This window comes from Sylvia atricapilla, chromosome 2 (genome assembly GCF_009819655.1).
Source record: "Sylvia atricapilla isolate bSylAtr1 chromosome 2, bSylAtr1.pri, whole genome shotgun sequence".
NCBI lineage: Eukaryota > Metazoa > Chordata > Aves > Passeriformes > Sylviidae > Sylvia > Sylvia atricapilla.
The window spans coordinates 27977807-28003203 of record NC_089141.1 but is presented as its reverse complement, the minus strand read 5'-3'; the positions used below and the strand labels follow the sequence as shown (position 1 = coordinate 28003203).

The window sequence follows — 25397 nt, the reverse complement described above, 5'->3', positions numbered from 1 at the left end:
GGAGAACCAAAAGGTACCAATGGGCTCGGTTGGGGTAAGAAGGAACCAGTGGGGTATCAGTGATGAAACCATTTCTTCACCAGAACACAGAGAGCTCTTGGCCAGGGTTTGGTTCTATTCTGTCTGCCCTGACAGCTCTCTCTCTAAGGGGGCATGTTTATATTATGGTCTGGCTTCTCTCCAGAGGAGTGTTTGTATGAACACTGTAACTCCCAGTAACTCCTAGTAACTCCCAGTATCTCCCAATTCCCTCCCAGTAGTGAACATTCCCCTGCCTATCCCAGCAGTTCCCAGTATTTATAACCAAGAGCAGGCTCTCATTTCCAAGCAGCTCCACAGGCATGAATGGACACCTGCCAAGACATGTCTCAATGAGCTCTGCTCATGGTTCAGTAAGGCATGGATTGCAGAGTGGGAAATGAGGAACTCTGAGTGTTGGTAAAGGGAGACATCCAAGTGTGGGCAGAAGAGCAGGCAGACTCCCATGATGGAAATCACACCATCATTTGCATCCTCAGTAGTGTCATGACACTCTTCTCATGGAGGATTTAATCCTTTTCTACCCAAGCCCACCATTCCTGACTGTTTACAAGGGAGCCTTGTCCCTCCTATTTTAGCTTCCCATGGGCAGCCCTGAAACACTTCTCACCTGCAGCTCAATAACCTGTGGCTAAGTTCTCTTGCATTTATCATGTCTGACAAAAACCAGTGAGTGTCAATGTGAAAGGAAATCAGAGGGACACAGATCTCCAAGGAATAATCTCTGCCACCAGAGCTTGGGGTTGGAGCATTTCTCCCTCCCCTCCATGCACAGGCAGATGGCATCCACTTCCACAAACATCTCCAGGGCAATGACAACATCAGTGAGTACAGTGAGAGAAATGAAACCACAAATGCTTTTCAGTTTTATTCTTCCTGGGAGGGCAGTGGCATCCTGACATGGTCCTTCACATCATCCAATGAAAACTGCCAGGGATTTTTTCAAGGCTGCCAGCTCACCTGGCAGTTTATGGGACTAAATCCTGGAGTAATGTTGGCTTGGCTGTAGTGCTTTGGCAGCCTGCAGACATGGCATTCCCAATTCCAGACAGTTTTGTTGGGTCAAGACTAAAGTAATCAGTACTAACAGAAAGGGGAAGTAAGGAGATGTGAAACACAGACCATAGGATGAGTGATGTGTCAGGCTGGTACTGCACAGTATTTGTACAGACCAGTCAGAAATGGGTATTACAAACAGAGCTGGAAAACAGTCATAGTTACAAACATGATTTCCCAGAAAAGAGAAAATCTCTTCAGAAAAATAATGTAACAGCTTCAAAAAACAACAACGGCAGCAGCAACAAAACAAACAAATGCATCTAGTGATCTTTAAATCAGCTTTTCCATTGGATAAATATATTTGAAATAATTGTACAGTTCACAGTGGCATAAAGTTCTCTTGATTGCTTGAGTGCTTGAAAATATCTCATCAGTAAAAAAATACCAGAGCTGGGGGAGGAAAACCCTCTCTCTGAATTCTGTCCATGGGCAAATGCACAGGTTTTGGCAGGCATCAGGTCACTGGATCCATGGGAAACCGGCAGCATCACGGGACTGCAGATCACAAGTCAGGGGATGGAGGATAAGAGGAATAGTAAGGCCCATTTTCCTGCAAGGAGAACAGAATGAACAGTTGAACAGAAGTCTTCTCCAATACACCCTGATGCAACGATAGTACCACAGAGGCAGAAATAATCAGGTGTTCTTGTTTTGTCTTCCATGAGTACAGTGCGTGCCACAACTCACCCAGGAGAGAACTGTGCTGTGAACAGGCAAGCACAGGCCTTGGTTTTGCCTGTGTCTTAAGCAGGAAGTGCAAATTTAACTTTTGCCATTAAGCCAAAGCTGTGACACCAGGAAGCCACAAATGGTGGCATAGCCAGTGACTCAAAGCCACCAATGCAGACACACAGCTCTGGCCACTGCTTTGGAGTCACGTAACATAGCCTTTGGAATGATTCTGCCAATGCAAGCCATATTCATGCCACCAGTTGGTTAGAGACCTGAGGGGCAGGGTCCTATACAAAGGCAGGGCACCTTTCTACTGCTCCATTTTTCCCTGCTTTTTTTTTTTTTTTTTCTCTGCATGCTTGTTAGTACAGGAGGCAGGGAAGATGAAACACAGCTACTATTTCTTTTTTCCAGTCAGTATAAAGGGTACAGCAGCTAACACAAATTTTCTCTTGTCCACAGGCTGTTGGTGTGTTATGTTACAGTTCTTGGCTGAAGAAGGGCAGACTGCCTTTTATGCACCTAGGAGACTGCTCTAAAGGGAGAGCAGCCTCCTTTTTAGCCAAGCCCTCTGCTTGTGCTGATGTAGACAAAAAAATTCAGAGAATCATTAGTCACAGAACAACACAGATTCTCCAGGAACCTTCCCTCCTCCTTCTCCCCATTCTCAAGATGTGGAAGTCAGTCCCCTCACAGCTCTTGCAGATCAGAGTGGGAGCAGTACAAGAGCTGCTCTTAGGGCAGAGGCTGATGGTGGCCACAGGCAGTCACTTACCCTGGCGTCATACTCGAGGACGAAAGGGGGAAGATCAATCTGTTCTGGGGGTATGGCTGTGAACAACTGCTGAAGGCTTTCCACATAGTGGATTTTGTCCTTTAGCCCTGAGACTGTAAAGGTTGTGAAGAACCATGCTGAGACCTGAAAATAAAACCCCACAAAACCAAATTAACAAGGTGCTGCTTCAAAACCTTCAAGTTCAATGTAATAATACTCCACAGTGAAACAGGCATGAGTTGAACCTGAAACACTAAAATCTTTGCCATAACACAAAGTCAGGAAGCGTGCACTACCAACTGCTAGCAAGCAGTGTCTTGAGAGCTTCAAGCAATTTTTCTGACTCTACACTCACTCTTCCCCAAATGCCAGCTTAAGGTCCCTTTCTACAGCCCAAGAGTGACAGCTATTCTGCTATTTAGCCTCAAAACCCATGAGTATAGTGGCATACTTTCATTCCAAGTTTAGCCAGTTCAGAAAATTACCTGTTTGACTGTCAGAAGCATTTTCAACCCTTTACATTCAAGTTTTCACTTGAAAGAAAGGCCAGTTAGAGCGAGAGAAAGGGAGACTTGGCTTTTCGAAGATTGTACTGAACTCTCCCTTCTGCTCTGGGTTGTCTGAGTGATCTTTTGTTTTATCACCTTTTTTTATCAAAGCCTTACTAATTTAACTCTACAAGAACAAGCCTATCAACTTATTCTACAAGATTTTACTTTAAATATTCACACGTCTGTCTGTTTTGGGTACCAACAGAGTATGGAATTTTTGTTTTTGAAGACCAGTAAGACAGCAATCTAATCCTGCTTGGATTGACTGCACAAGCTTTACCTTTTCAATCCAACGTCTCCAAAATTAAGTACTATATTACTTATTGTTTATTTCTTTTCTATTCTTTTCCTGGCAAAGGAAAAGAAAAAACCTGTTCTAGAAATCACAAATGCTCAGAGTAGGGGTCAATCACACAGTCCTGAGCAATCAGCTCTTGCTGACTCTTCTTCAGCCAGGGGTCAGAGCAGATGACCTTCGGAGTCCTTAAAAACATTGACCATGTTGTCATTCTATTTGATAATTTTGCTTTGACTGCAGGAAGTTATCAGAAAAGAGGCAACACTGCAAGAAAATTCTTGAGGAAAGCAAGAGTTTCAAATAAACTCTTAAGATTAAGTCAATAAAAGTGATCTGCCTAAATAGAACATTAAAGAAAGTCAGTTCCTAAAAACTGTCCTGGAATAACTGTGTTGCCTCCTCAAAACAGCTTATTTTAATGAGAAAGCAACAATGAAAAAGAGAAAAGGAGGTGAAGAGCATGACAGAACATTTGAAATCAGTTCATTATTTTGAGAGTAGATTTAGAGATTTATGTTAGCAGGAAGCAGTGAGACAGATTTTACTGGCATCCATTATTCACTATATTGTTCTAACAAGACCTCTTCTAAGTGACAGTTTAATGGATGAAAAATACCTTCTCAATCTTGCACCAAAGTAGCATGGATTTCAAGGTGTGTTATGAATGACAACCATTAAACATAATGCCATCCATAGTAATATGGATGTTTAGTGTATAGAAGCCTAATAGGGGATATTTTTGCAGCCATCACAAAAACTGCTGTTGAGAAAAGTGTTTTTTATTTTTTCCCTCATTCCTCTCACTATAAAAGCCCCTGCAGCTTCGCATCTTACCCAGGAACACAGAGAGAAGGGTGGGTGGAAGAAATGTTTCTGGAGAATTTTTCTGTTACTTCTTTTCTTGATAACCACAGGTTATAGAAACAGTAATACAACAGCAGGTATTTTCTTATTTGTAACAGGACATGGAATTTTAAATTACATCAAATCTCTGTTAATGCACTGAAAGTAGAATAAGTTATACCAGAGCAGCCAAAGAAAGTTAAAAATGAAGAGATATGCTGAAGTTTCCCTTCATTTTCTTGTCCTGATATTCTGAATCTAAATAAAAGGCTGTCAAAGTCACTCTGCCAAGCTGTAAACCCACAGTTAAATGTATGGGACCTCTCCCACAAAAATCCAGCAACTCAGATTAGGTGTGTCATTAATCTCTTAATTTGGGCATACCTCAAAGAGAAATTTACTAAAATCTGGGAAATTTTATTCTATTTGGAATGATCTTGTGTAGAAAAAAACAATAAGGGATTTGCAACAACCTCTCCTTTGGCATCTGATCTCAAGAATCTGCTTTTAGAATCGTTATAGAAAAAAAAAAAACAAAAAATTGTTCATGATAAATACAAATAGTAGGATGATTATGAATATCTAATTTCAGTCTTTGGGTATCTTTCAACTTTGGAACATTCTTGATTCACAGCCAGTTAATGAAAACAGAATTACCCTGGGTGAGACTGTTTCAGATCCAGCAGTTTATAGCTCAGTTCAAAATACAAGCTCTGAAAAAGTTTGTTTGGAGAGCTCTCAGAAGAGGGAAGCTGACAGGATTCACAAAAAAATGCCCCCAAAAGCCCTTTATTTATCTATCAGCAGCTTGATCAAAAACAAGCAGGAGGAACTTTGCATGTAACAGTACAAAGAAACTTGTGATGGCACTTCATGGGCACTTTGATCTGAGGCCTGGCAGCCAAGTGCTCATGCAGCAAGAGCCACTCCAGCCTACAAACCTGTTGACACCCATACTACAATTCCATGACAAGCACAGTTTCATCTCACACATTGCAAGAACACTCAAAGCATGAGGAAAGGCAGGAGCACTGCACAAAAATGTGTGCACAGTGTCTCACCCTGCTTCAGTTACTCTGTGCTTTAGGACAACTGCTGAACCTTCCCCCCTGCACACCCAACTCCATGTATTCTAGGCAGGCAATTACCTTCAGAAAACACAGTTTACAGCAGCTACATTCCTAGAAACTGAACAAAGAACTATTGTTGGCACCTGAAGAACTAGACTGGTTTTCTAGGGATGTATGATTTTCCAAAAGACATGATGAAAAGACTCTTGATCCCTTTAAGCCCATAAATAAGCCAAAGCGACTCTAAGAGATGTCAGGATTCAATCCTGCTGTGAAAGGGACAATTTATACCAGACATTGAAGATCTGTGTACAAGGGTGATGTGTTTGGGAAGTCACATGAATTCACAGGCCCTCCTCCTGGATTTGAGGCATGGGATATTTCTTACTACTTCTAGGAAAGTAAGTAAGTGATCCAAATAGAAAGATGAATGTGCCAAACATTTTTGAAGAAATTTGAAGTTTTTGAGCTAGCAATCTTCCATGGGCACAAGAGCCCTGAAAGAGCCAAAAAAAGGAGGGAAGAGAAAAACCATTCCCTCTTAGCAGCCATCTTCTTCACCATGCTTTCTGCTGCATATTCCCTATCATGTTTCATAAGCTGATAGCTATGCAACAGTCAGAAGCAATCCTGCTTGCCTTCCAGTCACAAAAAAGATTGGCAGAAAGACATGGACACACATTCCCTTCTGCCTCCAGCTGTGCTGCCAGAATAGGATACAAACCAACACTATTTCCAACAAGTCGGAGAACTCTGTGTCTCTCACCATCCCTGTGGCCCACCAACCATCTATCTGCTTCACCTACAGCTCTGTTGAATCTCACTGCAGTTTCCAAAGGGACACATAAGATGGCAACAGACATCAGTGAGGATGAGTTGTCATCCTCCAACAACAACAACAACGTTTCTCAACTAAACAGAAATGTATGGGAAGAGAGGAGGGGGCTGAAGTGCTGCTGAGAATCTAAAACACTATAGTACTTCCTAGCTTCAGCTTTTCCACTCAACTTTGTGACCTTAGTAATGTTCTATGCCAGATCCTACGTTTTTATGAACATCAGAGCTGGAAGCTCTAGTTCTAGGACACAGACCTCTGATATGTATCCTGTGAGAGTAACTAATAACCCCAAAGAAACTGGAAGCTATGATGTTGGGAAGCCTCAGTCTTATCTCCGTAAAAACAAGGAAGGTCCACGTCTCATGGTGTCCCAGCTGTGCACAGGCAAAGAAAGGATTCTTTGGAAATTTAGCAGTCAAAGAAATCCTTGCTGAACATGTGCAAACAGATGTGTTTTTCCAGGCATATAATTTTCTCAAATTTGATTAATGTCAGCAAGAAGCAGAATAAACACAGAGGTTAATCTGATGTGAACATGGAGGATCCGATTTCTGTTTTAATTGCATGTTGAGGGTTAAGTTTGTTCCTTTTTACTCTAAAGAATTTTTTTTCCCCATAAGTTACCAAGGAGACTAAGTGTCAATACTTAAGAGTATTTAACAAAAAACAAAGGGGTGGTCAAAGCTTGGTTGGGCCAGGTAAAGGACAGAGCTTGAGAAAGCCTGCCGCTGTTTTTCAGCATTCAGGGAGAGCAAACAGCTGGGCTGCTGCTCACTGCTAGAACAGTTCACTCTCTCTGGAGGAATCCAGTCCTGGGAAATCTGCCATCATCTGCTCGCCCTGGAATTCTGAGCTTCTCTGCCACCCTGCGAGAGCTGGGCCAGCCCTGCCCTGCAGTCACGGTTTGGTCGGCACAGCTTGTCTGCTAAAGAGTGACTCCACATCGCCCTGCCCCTGCCCTGCCACTCCAGCTACCAGCCCGAGACTTTTCCACTGTTTCCAGCTTAGTGCTCTAAGAATCCTACAAAAGCACTGAGACCAAACTGCCCTGGGTTTTTGTGAAGCAAAGCCCTCGAGGTTCTTGGTACTGTTTCTGTTATTAATGCTGTAGTTGTTTTTTCATTTACTTTGTTATATATACTAGTAAAGAACTGCTATTTCTATTTCCAAAATCTTTTGCCTAAAGGCTTTTAACTGCAAATTTATAATTGAAAAAAAAAAGAAAAGGAACTTTAGTGGTTTACATGCTCCATTCCAAAAAAACCTCTAGCTTTCCCTAGCAGATGGCTATCTTACCAAACCAAAACATTGCACAAACAAAAATTCTAGGAAGGGCTGCTGCTGCCACTTATTTCATCTGAAGTGCTCATACTGCTGCAATAGGAGTAGTGGATGTGAAGTCCAGAAAGTAACCAGCTCCATCTTCTGTTGCCTCAAAAAGATTCCAGCCAAGGGTAACAACTTATGCATGACAACTTCAGGTTTTTTGCCTCCTGATGGATTAACAAGGTTTTTTTCTGCACTCCATCAAAGGCATTCTTCCCATCTTTCTTTGCTGCTCTCCACTCTAACCCTGCCTAATCTCACTGTTGCCTGACACTGCTCTCTGCCCTTCTGAGGGCAGCTCTGAGGTGACACACAGGACACATGTGATACCTCTTGTGGTGAAAAAAAAAGATGAAACATCCAAGAGATGAACTACACCAAACAAACAAACAAACAAACAAACAAAAAAATAATCCCTGAGTATTTGGTCATGGTGGTTCATCACCCTCCCAGCCAGCCAGCAAGAAAATGACAAAATGTTTCCCTTGGAAAGAAACAGGATTCAAAGCTTCCACCTCTCTCTGGTAAGAGCACACAAAAACCAGGGCACAAGACAGTGTGCACTGCATTGGGGTTCAGCTTCTCACAAAGGTTGGAAGATTGAAGCTAGATCAAAGCTGGGATGAATTTCAAGTTCTGACTGTGGATCCAGAAGATACTGCCTGATTTTGGGAATCTTCTATATTCAATATATTCTATATTCCCAAAATATCTCCACATTCTTCATGCTACAGGCTTATGTGCTACTCCACCAACATGCAAGATACACTTTTCTTTTGTAAGATTTACCTCACCTTTGAACGAAACGTTGGGTGGACAAAATACAATGCCTTCAAGTTCCTCTTGTACCTGGTTTAGAGAAAGAAAAAATAAATTGAAAAGTGAATTCTAAATAAGGTCACCTACACAAGCCAACTGTCAAAAGAGACCATTTCTCCTAAGTGCCTGTGATGTAGTTTTATAGAGTTAGATCTAATGTAAGGGGGGACAGCAAAAAGTAAATTTAAAGGGGGAAAAAAATAAAAGCAGAATGGTGATTTTTCAGTTAAAGACATCATAGTTTTCAGTCTTTCAAGTAGGAAGTGAAAGTAAGTTAAGGACAAATTATGACTGCCACTGTTACCCAAACCTCTCCTCTCACAACCAGCAACACACTTTAACAAAACCAGGCTCCAAAAGCTCCAGCTCAGGATTATGACAGACAAGACAACCAGAGTGCCTCCCTAACAGCTTCAGAGGGAGACTGCAGAGGACAGAAGTTCTGGTTAAAAAGATGGACTTGAGAAGGAAAGAAAACACCTCTTTCTTCTTCTTGCCTTTTTAATTATTTAGGTCTTTCCCCCAGCCAAACTCTCTCAGAAATAAATGGGAAACCACATACAGGCAATAACAAATATTTGCATAGCACAGAGGAAGACCAGAACATCTTCTCTTCCTATTGACACTCACTTGGCATCAACAACATCATAGAGTTTCTTCAGGAAGTTAGAGTCTAGCTGATTGTAATCATTTGTGAGCGTATGGAAGTACACCAGGACATATTCCTTCACTGCGATATGATCCATGACGTGGATGAAATACAGAAGAGCCTGGGGCAGAAAGAAACAAAATTTATATTTGCAAAGGACTCTTTCACAGGTGCATTTCATCTTAATATACTTCCCCCATTTCATCTAAAAATCAGGAATCATAAGGCTGGATGGCATTACATTTCAGCTACAAAAGCAGGGTCAACATTCCAAGTCTTCACCCTGACTGTAATAACTTGGAAGCCTTCTGTCTATCTGACCTCACAGATGGAGAGCCATTCTTACTGTTTCCCTGAAAAACTACATTAAATCCATTGCATTTCACTCTTCACATCCTGGCAGTTATAGAAGCATGGTAACTCTCCTTCTTCAGGAGAAAAAGGAGTCCATACTAGCCCTGTTTTTTCTAAAAACAGCCTCATTGAAAAGTGTCAGCCCAAAGCACATGTAGCTCTGTATATACATTTACATCTGCCTATAAAAATACTTTTTAGTCAACATATTAAGTCTTCTAAAAATGATGTTTCTAGTATTAACACTGAACTATCCCTATAAATCAGACTTTTCCATCCAAAACATTCATATGCAACCTAGACAACTCTAGTTTTACAAGGCCTTACCTTTTCCATGTCTATCAATGTTACAGGGATATTCCTTCCAACCACCACCATCACAGTGCGGCCACAGTTATCCACACCTACAAAAGAAAGAAAGATGTCTCAACTTCTCTCAGTCATGCCAGGTTTTGTAGCTTGGCCTTTTCAAACCAGGGAGAAAGAGCCTCAGCTCAGAACTTTTGCAATGCATCTGGTTTCCAACAGAGGAAATATGCTTAGGTACTGCTCTCACTATACCAGTACCTGTTCTGATAAAAAACCCTCAGGTATCACATCTGAGAAACTTAATGACTGGAATTTTATGTTGCCTGTTTACTCCATATTTACCTAAATATCAAATAATAACATAGGTTTTAATTAAAAAAACTCATTAACTTGTAATTCTACCACCAAAGCAAAATTCTTCCTAGAAAGCAGGCTCTGAACACTAATGCACATATTCTCAGAGCGCTCCTCACTGACCTCCTGCAGCCCACAGAGCCTTGTCTAAGGCAAAGCAAAGAATGGAAACTTGCAGCTACTGAGCAGAAGGTATCACACAACCACGCTACTTACACAAAGATTGAGGTAAGATCTGGGTTTTCATGAGGCCTAAGAGATCAGCCAAAGGGCTGAACAGATTTTCTCTCCAGAAACACAGCTATGCTTTCAGCATGACCTGTTCTATATGCAAGTGCAAGGAAAATAGTTTTACTTTAAGACAACATAGATTAGTCATCAGTACCCTGAACTTACCTGTCTGGTACAAAGCTTTAAGAGAAGCAATGTCAGAGAGGTCTTCAGCTCTTGCCTGACACAGCCAGCGATTATAACTAGAAAGTCAAAAACATCTGGTCAGATATAATCCCCCTTTGGATCAGCAGTATAAGCCTGAAGCGGTATATGGGAAAGGAAGGACAAAACAAGCTTTTTTTGACTGAGCCTTCTCTGATGTTGCTATTTTCTGAGCTATGGAGCAACTATCAAGCTTTTAAAGAAAGAAGTGTTAAAAAGTAAAATTTAATGTCTTAATTACACACCTAAAGATTTCACTTGGGCAATTAATAACTATTAATACATATCAACTCCTAACTACAGTGGCATTGCAATTGGGCTGAAAAGATCTCAGAGGTTTTTCCATTTAAACATGTCAGTGTTTAAAAGATAGAAAAAGAAAAAAACCAGAAAATTTCCTTTAAAAGCCTAGATGTCAAACACAACTATGCAGCAAAGAGTTTTACGAACAACTGGTGAACAGTTAGTGCCTCATCTGACAAAACAAGCTAACATTGAACCTCAAGAGGTGTCCAGCATGGAATTATCTTCTAAAGAAGTGATCATGCATGTTAGGGTTACCGAGGCAGGGAACGGGAGAAAGCCTGAGCCTTCTTTTATTTATCAAATGGAAGAAAAGTGTTTTGCTATCTGCACAGAGCCTCAGGAACAAGTGAGCAGTATCAAAAGCAGAGAATTCCCCTACAAAAAGTGGTGACAAAACAGTGACATCTTGTGGCAAATGGGTAAGGCAGGTGGCTGGAGGCACTGGGTGTGCTAAAGGGTTCATCACAAGCTTCCCTTTTTCTCCTCCTGTCCCTTCTCCCTTCAGGCCAAAGAGGCTACTACATCAACCCAGGGTGACACCAGGCTTTACCCGTATTTGCTTGCTGGAAGCTGAGGCTTTGGAGATAACAGACCCATCATTCACAAGGGCTGGTCCTAACTAACACAAATATTCACATGAACAAGCAAATTCTCACTTCCTCTGATGCTGTTTCTGCAGTGCTGCCTCTGACAACTGTCCCTGCAGGATGAGGCGCCTCTGCTTATCAACGTCTCCCTCCATGCGGGCAAAAGCATGAGACCCAATGAAAGACAAATCTGCCTCCAGACCCTCTTCATCTGAAGCATCTGCAGTAGAAACAAAGATGGTATCAAATGTTTGGGCTGTGTACAGGACAGCAATGCTGCTGATGAACTTGGGACATTTCCCAGTGAAACAACACAGTCATTATGCTACAGACTAACACAAAACCCCTGAGGGACCATGATGCGGCTGTGATACCTCCCCAGTATCACTGGCAGATCACAGCATGTGATTGAGGACCACTCGCTTAAAATGTTGGTTTGCCTGGAAACTAACTGGGAAGTCCTAGTCATCAGCTCATAACAAAGGGTTGACTCTCCCAAAAAACAAGTTCTGGAGAGAGTGACTTCAGCTTTACATCCCACTTGAGCTTTACAGTCATGGTACTTGTCAGAGGGGGAAAAATCAGCACGCAGAGGCACAGAAGCTGCAGCTTTATTCAGTTAGAAGCTGTACTGTAGCAAGGGCTCACTGACTTGTATCACTTCCTGAATAAATGCTGCAATGATCTGAGTGTAGCTATTTTTATAGCACTGTTTACAACAAGGCTGGCTGATGAAACAGAAGAACACAAGCTCACTTGCTGGTGACAATACCAGAATGCTCCACTGAATTGATGTTATCCAGGCATGTTGCTAAGACTTCTAGCACTGTCTTTCTGGGCAATCTGGACGAGAACAATGTTTCCCCTTTTAGCATGACATGTTATAGTAGCAACGGAACAAGAGTGAAGGATTCCACTATACAAATTCACTCTTACACATGCAAATCCAGTAACTTCACAAATTATTAGCTGGTGGTTGAATACCTCACACTGGTCAGCCACAACGGCAAATATTAAATATTCAGCTGTATCCCAAGTGGCTATGCAAAAGCAGAAAATTGAAATTAATTCCAAGTGATATGCTTTGGATGGTTTAAGGCTGTAAAACTTGCACATTACTGCTTAACAAGCAAGGCAGAATGTGTCTGCTGTGTCTGTTAATGTATTATATTGTTTTGTTACACATATCTCACCTCCACCCTGACATCTACCACTGAACTTTGATAGCCACCTCCAAACACAGATCTCTGGGTTCCCCTGGTTATTTTATATCTTTTAGGGAGTTTCTGCTAGTTTTCACTGCCCACCTACTAGTTGGATGCAGTGTATCCCTGCTGTATCAATAGGATCTATCCTTTGAGACAGCATTTGCTAATCAAAAACAACACTTTGCTAGTACACAGGACAGACCATTAACCGTAACACTGTTTTCAATTAGGGGTTGCACGAGATTCTGCAAAAACACCTTCAAAGATCCTAATCACTTTGGGAAAAAAAATTTACAAAGGGAGTGAACTACCAACCTCTTCCACCAAGAAAGGAAAAAACAGAACAGCTCTACTGAAGGTTACTGCTGGGGAACACAAGAAGCCAATGAGACAGCTTGAGAAATGGAATCATTATAACCTGACTTATGTGAATTGAGGTGGGAAAACACCTCTCTCCTTCCTTTTCTGTTTTCACCACTGACATTCTCAAAGAGAGATACTGATCCCAAAGCCCAGCTCCCAACTCACCATCTGGAAGGCCTGGCTTTTCAGTGATCCTGATCTGCCGCTCCGGTACCACCGGCTCCCCTTCTGCATTGCCAATATCTGCAGGGAGGTAAGGCAAGGACTGCACCTCTTCTTCCAAGGATCTTGGGAAATACAGAGGCAGCAGCTTCTGGTAAGTGGCCTACAAATGAGAAAAATGCCTGAAGGGTCTATCAAACATCCGTGCTCTTTGCTTAAACAGTGCCTGCCTCTGCAGCAGGGAGCTTCTCAGCAGTTTGGAGGCAAAGTACTGCCTCCCCCAATGGTTACTTTGGGCTTCGAGCTGGGCATACTGTATCAAGTAACCTTGATAAAGGTTAACTTCTTGGGGTTTTTTTGTCACACTGGCAAAAAATGACTTCGAGAGGACTTAGCTAAAACCTGCATGAACTTGGGTAGATTGCAGATACTTTAGCTTTGTAATGAAGTTAAAATATGCATGGACAACAGATTTCAGCAAATGTTATTGTGTTAAAATGCACCACAACACAGATCACCTTTAGTGGTCTGCTTGGGAAAAGCAGCACCAACCCAACAAGAAAATACCTCCCCATGTGAAGGAAAATAGTGAAAATCTCTACAGAATATATTACTTCATGGGTTCTCTCCAACTGATTAGCAATTTTATGACCCCAAACAAATTCGTTATTTTCCTTATCCATATGCCATAGAACCTGAACACAGTGTGGGTGTTCTGCACAGGAACAAATCTGATGTACAAGGAAGGTCAATATTCAAGTTGCCTACATCTCTTAGCACACAGATCACTAAATGTCAAGTTTGCTATTTCAACAAGCCAGCAAGCAGCGTTTCAGATCTTTGTAGGTGATCTGTAGAGATGCTGAACTGGCCCTCTTCAAGCACATCTTTGTGTAAGGAGGAAACTTTGTGTGAGGAATTTCCTTTCTGTCTAACAGATAGCATCCAGCATAACTGCATGCTATCACCTCCCCTGCTGCTCCCTGTCCACAGCTCAGCAACACTGAAACCAAAAGCAGAAAGATTCTCAAAGTGTCCACAGTGACTGCTAAAAGCATGAACGGTTCTGGAAAACAGGATACGCTAAGAAGGAGACAGAAAGATGCTGCAAGACCAAAAGTCTATGTGATCTGAAGGGGAAATCCAAATCCAGCTTTACTGCTGCAGAGAAGATCAGTTATGCCCAGGAATTTTGGTGGAATGAATGCCAAGAAGATACCTCTTCAAGATCAGAGACAGCAAACACCACCTTCTCCAGAGTCTCTCCATGAACCTCCAGAAACCTCCTAACTGTGCCTGCAAGGAAGCAGATTAAATGTAGTTAGCAAAACAGGAGGAGGAATCTACACACACAGCTACAAGTGAAGAACTCAAGAGGGCAGAGAGATACATCTCTCCTCATACTAAATAGCTCCACAGGCTGTAGGCAAGTGTGGATTAAGTGGTGGTTTAGCACACCAAATGATTGCTGGGCATATTGGAAGTTCCATCTCCACTCTGTCCTGTTGCTGACTTTAGAGAGACAAATAGAGAATAAATCTCTCTGATTTTAGCTTACTGGACATTCCTTAGACTGTGAAATGTGATTTAGTAGCCTGGAAAAATCAAGCCAAATCTTTCCTTTAGAGAGTCCTGTGCAAACTGCTGAAACCAGACAAGTTAGGACAAGTCACTGTGCCCTAAGTTATCAGCAAAGCAATATAAGCAAGCTACAGCAGAAGCTGGTTCAAGGCAGGCTCAGCAACACAAAATCTCTGGGGTCAGCTGTGCCAGAGAGGCATACAAAAATTTTATTTGTAAATCATGAGAGAAAGTGTCCAAAGAAATTGGTTGGTACAGGAGTATTTTATCAAGTAGCACAGAGATCTCCAGAGACAACAGAAGACAGCAATAAAAGAAGTTGTCTACAGAGAATACTTCTGTGGGAGTTCAAGAAACAGCAGAGGGAAAAAAGGAGATATTTTCAAATGCTTCCTGTGTACTACTGTACACAAATTCCTGTGTAATCATGTTGACCTGTGACATTACACAACAAATGCAGTTGTGCAGTTCCACAGCAAACAGTTCTGAATCTATGTGAATATGTGAAAAAGCCAAAAGAAATGGGGGAAAGTAGGAACCGGTATATAAGTATATACACAAGAGTATATAATATTCTTGTTTGAGCATTTTTCTATACTATATTTTCAGCCTAGGATATTTTCAGATTTGTTTTCAGTGGTCTTCATTTTTTCTTTAATACAGTTTCCTCTTGAGCACAAGTAAATATGAAAACTTTTAGCAATGCTTTTTAGTAAGAATTTCTATAAAACAAATAACAAGCATAAGAACCATTTCCCCTTGTTTGTTCTGAACTGGCATGGTTTGATGGTTCTTATTTTGGGAGACAGTGAACAGCTGATTCCTTTTCACCATTTCTATGCCACTCATGAGTTTACAGACATCTATCACACTCCCCTCAAGCCTGGTATAGTCCAGTCTGAAAAACTCTTGAGCTCATTTTGCTATTTCTTGCCTTTTTCTATTCTTGTGGACCTCCTGAACTTCTCTGTCCACTATATTCTTTTTGAATGTGCAGCTTTAAAGGAGGAACAAAGCACTGATTAATTGCATAACATTCTTAATTTTGTTGTGTCTTACTCAGCTTGCTGTTTTGAGCTCCTCCGAGCTGTTGTTTTCATGGAACTATTATCATATTGATGTTTTGCTGCCTATAATTAGCCCATCATTTTGTATGCAAAGGCAGAAGCCTGTAGGAGTGGGTCAGTGGGGGAAGGATATCACTTTACACTTGGATGTGCTGGTGACACTAAAGCAGCAGATGAAATTCACTGTTGCTCGAGTCTGTCTGCCTACAAGTATTCAACAGTAAGGCCTCATCTTCGCTATTCTGAATCAATTTCTATTACCAGCAAACTCTCTCTCTTTTAGCATCTTTTCCAGGTTATAAATGAATACATTGAAGAATTCGAGTTCCAGCACAGATTCCCATGGATCTTTACTGATGAGATCCCAGGGATGTCTACCAAGAGAAAGAGTAATTTGTTTTTATCTTCCATTTTCTGATCAACAATAGAATGCCTTGGCTTTTTACAGGCCCTAATAAACCACAGCCCCCTAAAAAAAAGGCTTCCCCATTTCAAGAGAAATCTTTCAGAGATAAGTGACCTGCTGAGTGCTGCCATTCAGTATATGCTGTTTCCCAACACACTTACGCAGGGCTATGTGGGTTGCATCCTCCAAGGGGTAACATCTTTTCAGGGTGTTAATGACACAAAATCCTACGGAGCACATTGCCTGTTCCCTGGAATCCAGAAAAAGAGAAACAAATGAAGAGACAGCCAGGTGCAAACAGTTGTCTGTCAGGACAGTAGGGAGCACCACTAATTTCTTCCCTGGCTCTTAGCAGCAGTAATCCTCTTCCAAGTTTTTGCAGGAGGATTCTTCCCTGACAAGATGCACACACCCTCACTAAGTAGAGAAGGAGGGAACCATTAATTATTCCCCACTGCTTCCTCTGGTGCTTGTTTTTAGATTTCTTCTGCTACTTCAGCTATGTTATTCCTACAGCTTCTCATATCCTGAATTAAGTTCTTCCCAAAAACTCCCTTCAATCCTTGCTCAAAACACTTTTGTTCCTGTTTAGGACTGACAGTAAGAAGAAGGGAAAAAGAAGGTGCTCTTCAATGCATACACACTCCTGTTTCTTCACCTGACCAATGACTTTGTTTTGTTAGAGGTCTGGGCACAGGCCAAGGTGGCTTACTCCATCTTAGGTATGATTAGACAACCATCAGAATGGAGTGACACATACTTTAAGACCAGTAAGATGCTTTCAGCACTGAGCCACATTTTCAGGCGAGTAAAGCAGAGCTGTTGCCAAATCAAAGGACTTTGAGCCAGCTCAAACATGGTAGACAATTTCACAAACATCAAAAGTTACTCTAGAAAACAGACTGACTGAAAGACATTCAGTATACAGAAGTATAAGAACTTTGAAAGTTTTTAACATGTTTCAGTCCTAGCCTGAATTTGCTTGGAACTTCTGAGGCAGAACAAAATTGGCAGATGCTAAAAAACATAGCTGTAATCTTGAGTACGCAACAGTTGCTATTGCACTGTAACACAAGGTCCAACCTTGGAAGAATTGATCCTCCCAACCATAAAAAATTCTTACGTATGCTTTCTGACATTGCTCTTGCTCAGGTGTATTTTGTGACTGCTACCACTACAACAGCCGTCACAGCAGAAGAACAGAACACAGAAAAATAGGAAGAAAAACTCCTGTTAGAGGAAGTAGAAAATACACAGATGAAAGAGGAAAACCCCACAAACCTAGCTGCCACAACTGTAGATTTAGAAGTAACCCTACACCCTGACTCAGAATTTTAGCTGTCTGTTGTACAAGGGCAAAGAAGCCAAACACATGAACTGACAAAGCAGTCAGATCTGCCTCTTAGTGTGTCCATATGGCTGCAGACACACATGAAGTTGCTGCTGGAGCAAACTCCCACAGAACCCAAAGCAATTATTAATATTTCTCCTTTGAGGAAATGAATGCTGCACAGCTCCAGCTACCCCGTTTCACCGCTTCAACAAGCCCAGATCTCTCCGTGCATTTTATCTACGCCACAGCAGAGATGATAACCAAAGGCATGAAGCACACCACGAAGCCACTCCTGCTCTCCTGTCCTTAACCAGACCCAGCACACATGAGAAGACATCCACAGAGGTGAGACCTTTGTGCAGGGCCGAGTTCCCAGCCCAGCTGTGCCCCAGGCTTCACCCCCGTGAGGGCTGTGCTTACTTGGCGAGCTGCAGGACGTTGCGGTAGCAGCTGTAGAGGGAGCTCTCGGCCGCCGTGCGGTACCGGCTCTTGTACTTGGGCCCCACCGTGTGAATGATGAACCGCGCGGCCAGGTTAAAGCCCTTCGTCAGCTTGGCCTCGCCTGTCCGGCAGCCTGGGAGAAATAAAACACGAGGGGAAGTCATGCCCATGTCTTACGTATCATGGTAAGAAAGCCAGAAGCATTCAAGCCCTTGTCGTCCTCCAGTCAGACAACTCCATACACAGAAGTCGGTGTTTTAGACGTCCAGAGCATCCGATCTCATACCAGCTGCTTAGCACCTAGTCAGGCTGAGGAGGTGAGAACTGTGCTCATTCCTCTCAGTTTTAAAACTGTGCATATAAGGACTAACCAGATATGGCTAGAATTTCTGTTTTAATTGCAGTGCTTACTACGCTACCTAGAAATAATGGCAGACAACAGATGCACAAGTATACCACACAGCTAGCAATAAATCTGAATTTTACAACTTGGTTCGGGGAGACTGCTTTTTGGATAAAATTACTACAAGTCTCCTTAATCAAACAAACCAGTCATTGGCAAAGCTGTTAAAGCTGAATAGATAACACACTTGTTTAATTTATGCTCCCAGACTGAGGTAGCTTGCTCTGTTTTGCAAGTTTCTTCATGTCCACAAGGCAGACATATGATCCTCATGCAGCTCATACTCTCTGGACAGACTAGTTGTCTGGTCTCAAGGAAAGGAAGTTCAAGCAATATATTTAATTGTTCCATTCACAGCACCCTCCAGTTACATACTCTAGGAACAGATTCTGTGTTTGAAGTCTGTTTTTCCTTCAGCACATGGAAGAAAAGTCTACTGAAGTCTACTAAACTTCCCTTTCTTCACCTAAATCTAGTCCACTTCAGGTCTGGACAGCTAAAAAAGTACTTCTAGTCTCTCTTGTTCCCTACCCTCGAAGACAAGTATTTTCAAACCTTCGTCCCTCTGCCTGCACAGCTGCACTTCAGCTTTCTAATCTGACAGAAAACCAGTACTTTCATTGGATTAGCTTTCAACCTGATCTTATAGGTTGCTGGTGCACACAACAGGGAATGAGCCTGGAGGAAGCAGCTGCAGCCACCCTTTGGGCAGCAGTGCTGCAGGAGCTTGGCTTAAGCTGCCCATTGAACAGGGATGTTCATCTCTCCCACTCCACTCCTTCCTTGTAGTGCTCAGGCAAGCTAGCAACATGCATGAAAGCATGTTTTATGGGAACAGACACTCAAGGTTGAGAATCTTTGTTATCCAAAACTTCAAGCATATCTTTTTAATGGCAACATCAAGATGCCTTGAAGCCAGCATCTTGTTAAGTTTTTGATCTAACAAATCACATCATTAGCTTCTATAGATCTCCACTGTGCTTCTGGATTAATCAGAGGGAAGGAACACCATACTAAAACTAAGCATACGCTTCTGAATTCCTGCACAGCCTCTAAGACAACTCATGAGAGTGATGAAATAAACACAATATGGAAAAAATCAAGCCAAACTCAAAACAATGTATCAGATATCAAGTTACATTTCTTTTTCTGTGGTCTCCATGCCTCACAAACAGCAAAGAGCAAGCAAAGGCCTGTCAGAAAAACTTGTGAAAAAAGGAATGAAGCAAGTTTGATTGAGGTATAGTTGTGAATCCAGTAGGGGAAACAATAAATTCAGGGAAGCAGATGTAACATTGGTAATCTTTAACTATACTAAGATCACACTTCATACTTCCCAATGCATTCTGCCTGGAGATGTCTATACAACTTACAGAACTAAAATAAGCAGTATGTATTACTCTTATCTTAAGAAGCAAGGTGAGGGGAACCGCATAAGTCAAGGTCTGTGGCAAAACTGGGAACAAAGTCAAAATCCTATGTTTCATCTGATAAGATTTCAGCTATTAGAATAACTTTTCTCCAAGTTTAAAATGCAAAGTCTGAATCCTCTACATCATGTCAATGGCAGAGAAAAAGCATCACTGGAGCTGGAAGACTTCTGCCACAGAAGGTTTCATTAGACTGCAACAAGTATTTGCTGATAAGCAAGCTTCTATCCATAGCACTTCATCTGCAAGCCTGCCCCTGGCTGTAGTATTTCTGCAGGAATCAAAACTGATACTGCTCCCAGGAACATAGAAGTTTAGCTGAGTCTTAAAGAAAGCACAGGCCTTCAAACAATCAGCATGTCACATGCTTTCAGATCATTATTTTCCTTGGAATCTATGAAATATGGGTATATACAAAGCAGCAGGAATAAAGCAGGAGAGACCTAACTGAAAATGCATTTTACAGCTTTAGAGAACACAGACCATGCATTTTCACTTTTTCAGCACAAACATTCTCCAATGAAAAAATGTCAAGGCTATATGTGAAAGAGGGCAGAAAGGAAGCAGAGGTGACAAATGAATCCTGAACTGATTTCTTAATTAAGCTCTCCATCCACTTATGCTACAGTGACAAATATACTAGGGGTGCTCAAATGCCAAATCTGTACCCTAGCCTCTCTTTCCTCCCCCACACAACATGTCAGTAGGGTGTCACAGAAGAACTGATTTCCATAAAGCTCTTGGCACAAGATTAAAAGAGAAGTGTTTTCATAGAGAGTTGTGAACCTGCAGAATGCATTACAGGGAGAACACATAAGTGTTTTCACTGTGGTAGAGGATGCAAAGCTATGCATAACTCAGCAGGGTAAAAGGGAATTTAAGAAGCTGAGCACAACAACTCCCTACAGAGCTGATAGATCTCAGACTTCAGGACTCCTTGAAATGCAGTCTCTCTCTTCTCACCTCTCAGTGCACACAAGAAACCCAAGAGTATTTTAGAAGAGTTCTGGCATATATAGCAGGGTCCTAACTACTCTAGAGCACCTATGGTATTTTAATTTCCACCCACAGCACACATTGAATTTTTGCTCTGTTATAAAATGGCTACTCTTCCTCCTGTTTTATTTCTAGGTTAATTAAAAAAGCAAGCTGAATCAGCAAAGGATCATTTTATAGAAACAGGATTTCTATTCAATTGTAATTTAAGCTACTAAGAGTTTATATTAGAAATATGGCTCTTCTATATCCATTTTGTTACTATGTAAGGAGACCAAGCTGTTATCCAGAGTGAGCAGTACCACACAGAGACCTCAAAATACAGCTCAGGACCATAGTTCCTAGAGATGTGAATTTTTATCTGTAAACCATATTAGAGTTCCGTATGACCTTGGATAACTATAAACTCTTGTTCGTCACACACAAAATAAGAAAACTCTTATTCCCAGTACCTGTTAGATTAAAAAAAAAAAAAAAAAAGAGGCTGAGCATTCACCTCCCATTATCAGCAGCAAACTTTGTTAATAAAGGCTCTAGGCAAAACTCATCCATTTCTAGAATAGCCTTGCATTAGGGCTGCTCTTGTAGCACTCCAATAAAGTCATTTGTTGTACACAAGAGACAAACGAACCAACCAACTTAAGAAATCAGAAGGACTTTATTTAGAGATGCAGTGTTTTATCAATCCATCTATTATTATCCTATCCTTCTGAAAGACTGTGTATATTAATATCCTGAAAGAGGATACACAAAGTACATGACAGAATCCACTTAATTTCTTCAATGGTGAACTTCAGTTTCTGTCTTTCATTATGTATACACACTGAACAGGATAAAGTCCCAAGATGTAAAACACTGCTCCCTTGAGTAAAAGCTCTGATAAGCTAACTGCTCAAAGTGGCTTCGGATAGCAGTGGGAATTATTGTGTCACAAAGTAAGGGCTCATCAACTCAAATATCTGCTAGAGACTTTCAATTACCTCTAATGTGAACAGCAAAGAGACACTAGATTGGCAGGTGTTCCCCACATTTTTTTCATGCTATTGGGGGCTGGGGGAAGCCCAGCTCTTTTTCATTTGCACTCCAATCCTGATGCTTTGTACTATGCAAGGACAGCAGATTTCAGTAAGATAAAACTGTTTCAGGCCACTTACCTTTGAGCTTCTGGAGCTCATCCTTCAGGTCAGGCCCAGCATGCATGAATATACTTTCAGATACCGGGTTCTTATCTGTGAGAGTCTCATTGCTGGTGTTTACGATGGCCGTGCAGTTCAGTAGTGCGACGTCTCCTTTCCTGAGGAAACAGTTTATTGCAGCCTGAATGTACAACTGAGCAGGATATTCTCAAATCAGCGCTGACAAGCAAGGAAAGGCCAAGTTCCAGGAAAAGAATTAACAGGACTCCAGTGCCCACACAGCGTGGTGTACCCTGACGTGCTCACCAAGCCGAATCATCTTTCGCCTCTACCTGGTGGAGACAGACTGCATGCAAAATGTCAGCTCCTGAAAGAGTCCCAGCCTCAGCAGTAACTCAGGGATGTTTGTGGAAAAGGCAGTGTTGTAGATGTATGTAGGGCAGCTCAGGCAGCAAACACGCAAAGCAGCTTGTTAAACTGATGGAGTGTCACACTTCAAAAACCTGCCTATTTTCTCTTGGGGATAAGAGGACAGTCCTTGTGTTGTATTACTTTCAAAATGTCAACAATTTTTTCAATGTACTTCTTTATTTTTGCAGACAGACTATCCAGGGCACCTTACAGCTGCTGTTCCTCAGACCACTGTGGGTCTAGACTGATGCTACAGCTAGACAAGTTTTCTTTTCTTTTGTTCCCAAAACAAAAGTGAACAGTCCAGTTGATCATGCTCATTCTGCTGCCCAAAGATCAGACATGCAGAAGATAAACAAGGCACAGATGCAGAAGAGACAATGGAGTAGCAGAACTTTGACCTTCTTTTTGTCACAGCAGCAGCCATTGGGGATTTTGGGATCAAAGAGCCTAGGAAGGGAAATAAAGATTCCCACGCACAGGGAGAAACTAAACTAGCAGCTGAAATTGCACATATTTGCCCAAGCCATAAGAGATGTTTAACCTTTTATTCCTCTCTTTATTTACTCTCTTTACTTTCTGCATATATTAAACAGAAAAAGGTTCAGGCTGATGCCTGAATCTGCATCCCTGAGAAATCCTTCTCCCTTCACACTGATTAAGTTAAAGAGTTATTGACCTAAAGAGCAGGCTCAAGTACCTGAATTACACTGGTGGAGTAAGTACAGCACACTGTACTTTATCAATAAATTTTGGAAGAAAGTTATGGAGACAAAACACAGAATGGAGGAAGGAGAGGCAGGAAGAGCCAAAAGCAAGCCACAGGAACCACAGGAAAGAAATAAATACTGATTTAAAACAGAAAAGTGAAAACAGAATAACACCAGCAAATACAGAAAAAGCTAGTAGACAGCAAACATATTTTTTTAAAAATAAAAACCTCATATCCAAGTGCCCAACTAGGTCTTGATACTAAGCATACAGTATCCCAGTAGGAAGTACAGCTCCAGTCTGATGCATGAAGAACTGCTATTAGCGTAATCTATGGTGGAGCAAAATCCCAGACTTTCAAAGTTACAGTGAACAAAAAGATTATTTTCTTCCCAGATCTGTAATGTTTGATTCAAGAAAAGAGGATTTAGAAGCTTTATTCTACAGCAGTGATGATTACATGAAGGTATGGATGCTGCAGTAAATAGGAGAAGTGATGACTGACACACAAGAGCCACATCAAACTTACCACAAGATTATTTTTTCATTGATGTCTTTCCTGTATGGAAAAGGTGATCTAACATCAATTTGAGCTTTTTCAACAGGACTTTGGTGACAATCCAGTTGCTTAGCCTCATAGGCATCACTCCAGCCTGGCAGACTGTCAACATCCACAAACTGCGAAGGAGCACCCAGGGGATCCATGGAATGGAAACAACAACTCCCTTCCTCTGTGTGCTAACTTGTCACACTCCAATTTTCACTGGAGTTTTCCAGGTGCTTTAAAAGGAAAAAAAAAAAAAATCAAACCAGGTCACCAGCTCTCCCCTAAAACTAATCGTCCTGTGGAGCCAGACCTTTCACAAGACTGCAATGCAATAACAGCGAGCAGACAACAGAAAAAAACAGATTTCCCACTCAAACACTTTCTTTTGTTACCTGTATGCAACAAGGAAGATACTTGCAGTGAGACAAGCCTCTTCCAACAATTCAAGATGAAAATACCTTCTCTACTAAATTGATCCAACTGACTTGTGATTGGATTGCATTTTGGAAATAGCAAGAACAAATTCCCAAGTGCAGAGAGGTACTCAGTCTTTCTAAAAAGTGTTATTTCTTTATCTAGACAAAAAACAAATTTGTAGCAGGGAATGTATAATCTATTCTTTCACAGATACTGGTAAATACTTACATAAAAAAGAAAAAAGAGCTTCCCAAAACACAATGCCCCTAACCTCCCAAAACCCCAAACCTTAGAAACAAACCAACAAAACCCCTTTCTCTCCCTGAATAATACAGCCCTTGCAGTTCAGTGAATTCTGAACTGCTGCAAACAAGACTTACTGTCACATAGTTCTTACAGCCAAGCGCTCACCCACAAAATCCCTTCACCCAAATCAGTTTTGCAAGAAAGAGTAAAGCTGTAAATCTGAACGCTGGCCCAGGGAATTTTTAGACTGAACTCTGCCATCTGACTGATTTTGAGGTGACAGTGGTTGCTAGATGAAGGCTCAAACCTGCCAATACTCACTTTTCAGCTGCCAGCAGGTAACGCTTTGGCTCTTACATTTCCACAGTGGCTCCTGAACTATCCTAGTGAGTCAAACTAGCACAAACATACGCACGTAAGTAACTTCAGTTTGCCACATACACACCTACTACTTAACTCCTTTCACAGGTTCATAATTGATAATAATTTAAAAACGATCGCGCCCACAAGGAGTAATTGTGAAACGCGACTTACTAAGTATATTCATTAGCCAGGGGAAAACAACACAACAAAACACAACAAAACAACCAAGCATCCAAGCTCACACTGAGAGGTAATAAAGGCTGACACTAGGACAGAGATAGCCGTAAGAGCATCTCAGTAAGATTTTCGCTGGGAGAAAAGGCAGTGAGGGAGAACGGCAAGGTAAGCGCGGCTACACCGGCCCCAGCCAGAAGCTCGTCCACAGCAGCATCTTCCCCCTGCTGAACAGCCAAGGGCAGGCTCTGGCTACGGCAGCAAGGGGCGGGCGAAGCGGGGTGCGCAGATCGCATGTCCCCCACGATGGCTGCCGGGCTCTCCCGCGGCCGAGGCGGCCCCGAGGGGCTCTCAGGGCTGGGAGCGGGGCACAGAGCGCTGCGGGCGGGGCCCGAGGCCCCGGTGCCCGGGACGCAGTGCCGTGCCCGTAGCGGGAGGACAACCTGCCTCTGCCGCCACACGGCTCGCAGCCGCGATTCCGGCACCGCGCTCCAGCATCCCGCGGCCCCCGCCCGGCTCCCACCGCGCCCGCCCGGCGCAGGCCGGGCTGTGCCCCCGGCACCGCACCGCACTCACGGGCACAGCCGCAGAGCCGCCGCCAGCCCCGCCCGGACGGAGGGTCCCGGTCGGCGCCGGTCTGGCGACATCACCCAGGGCAGCTCCGCGTCTGCCGCGCTTCCGCTTCCCTTCCCGGGCGGAGCCTGGGGGCTGCTCCGGC

General features: G+C 42.4%; 1 protein-coding gene across 1 annotated transcript; it reads right to left on the bottom strand.

The window, feature by feature from the left end:
* Positions 1-894: 894 nt before the first annotated feature.
* Positions 895-25374, bottom strand: GDAP2 (ganglioside induced differentiation associated protein 2). The gene is made up of 14 exons (XM_066341201.1): positions 25256-25374; positions 23462-23712; positions 21829-21968; positions 17825-17978; positions 16233-16321; positions 14237-14313; positions 13021-13180; positions 11354-11504; positions 10353-10429; positions 9621-9697; positions 8921-9060; positions 8266-8320; positions 2546-2689; positions 895-1648 (listed from the first exon to the last, which is right to left on the bottom strand). Exons 2-14 carry the CDS (start codon positions 23635-23637, stop codon positions 1601-1603), a joined length of 1488 nt encoding a protein of 495 aa, XP_066197298.1. The 5' UTR covers positions 23638-23712; positions 25256-25374; the 3' UTR covers positions 895-1600.
* Between the last annotated feature and the right edge of the window lie 23 nt (positions 25375-25397).

Excerpts from the sequence above, each read along its gene's own strand:
- GDAP2 (XM_066341201.1), bottom strand. The coding sequence starts at position 23,637 with ATGGATCCCCTGGGTGCTCCTTCGCAGTTTGTGGATGTTGACAGTCTG. Across the intron at positions 9,698-10,352 it reads TAAAGCTTTGTACCAGACAG|GTGTGGATAACTGTGGCCGC; the intron begins GTAAGTTCAGGG and ends TTTCTTTTGTAG. Across the intron at positions 2,690-8,265 it reads ACCCAACGTTTCGTTCAAAG|GTCTCAGCATGGTTCTTCAC; the intron begins GTGAGGTAAATC and ends TTTTATTTTCAG.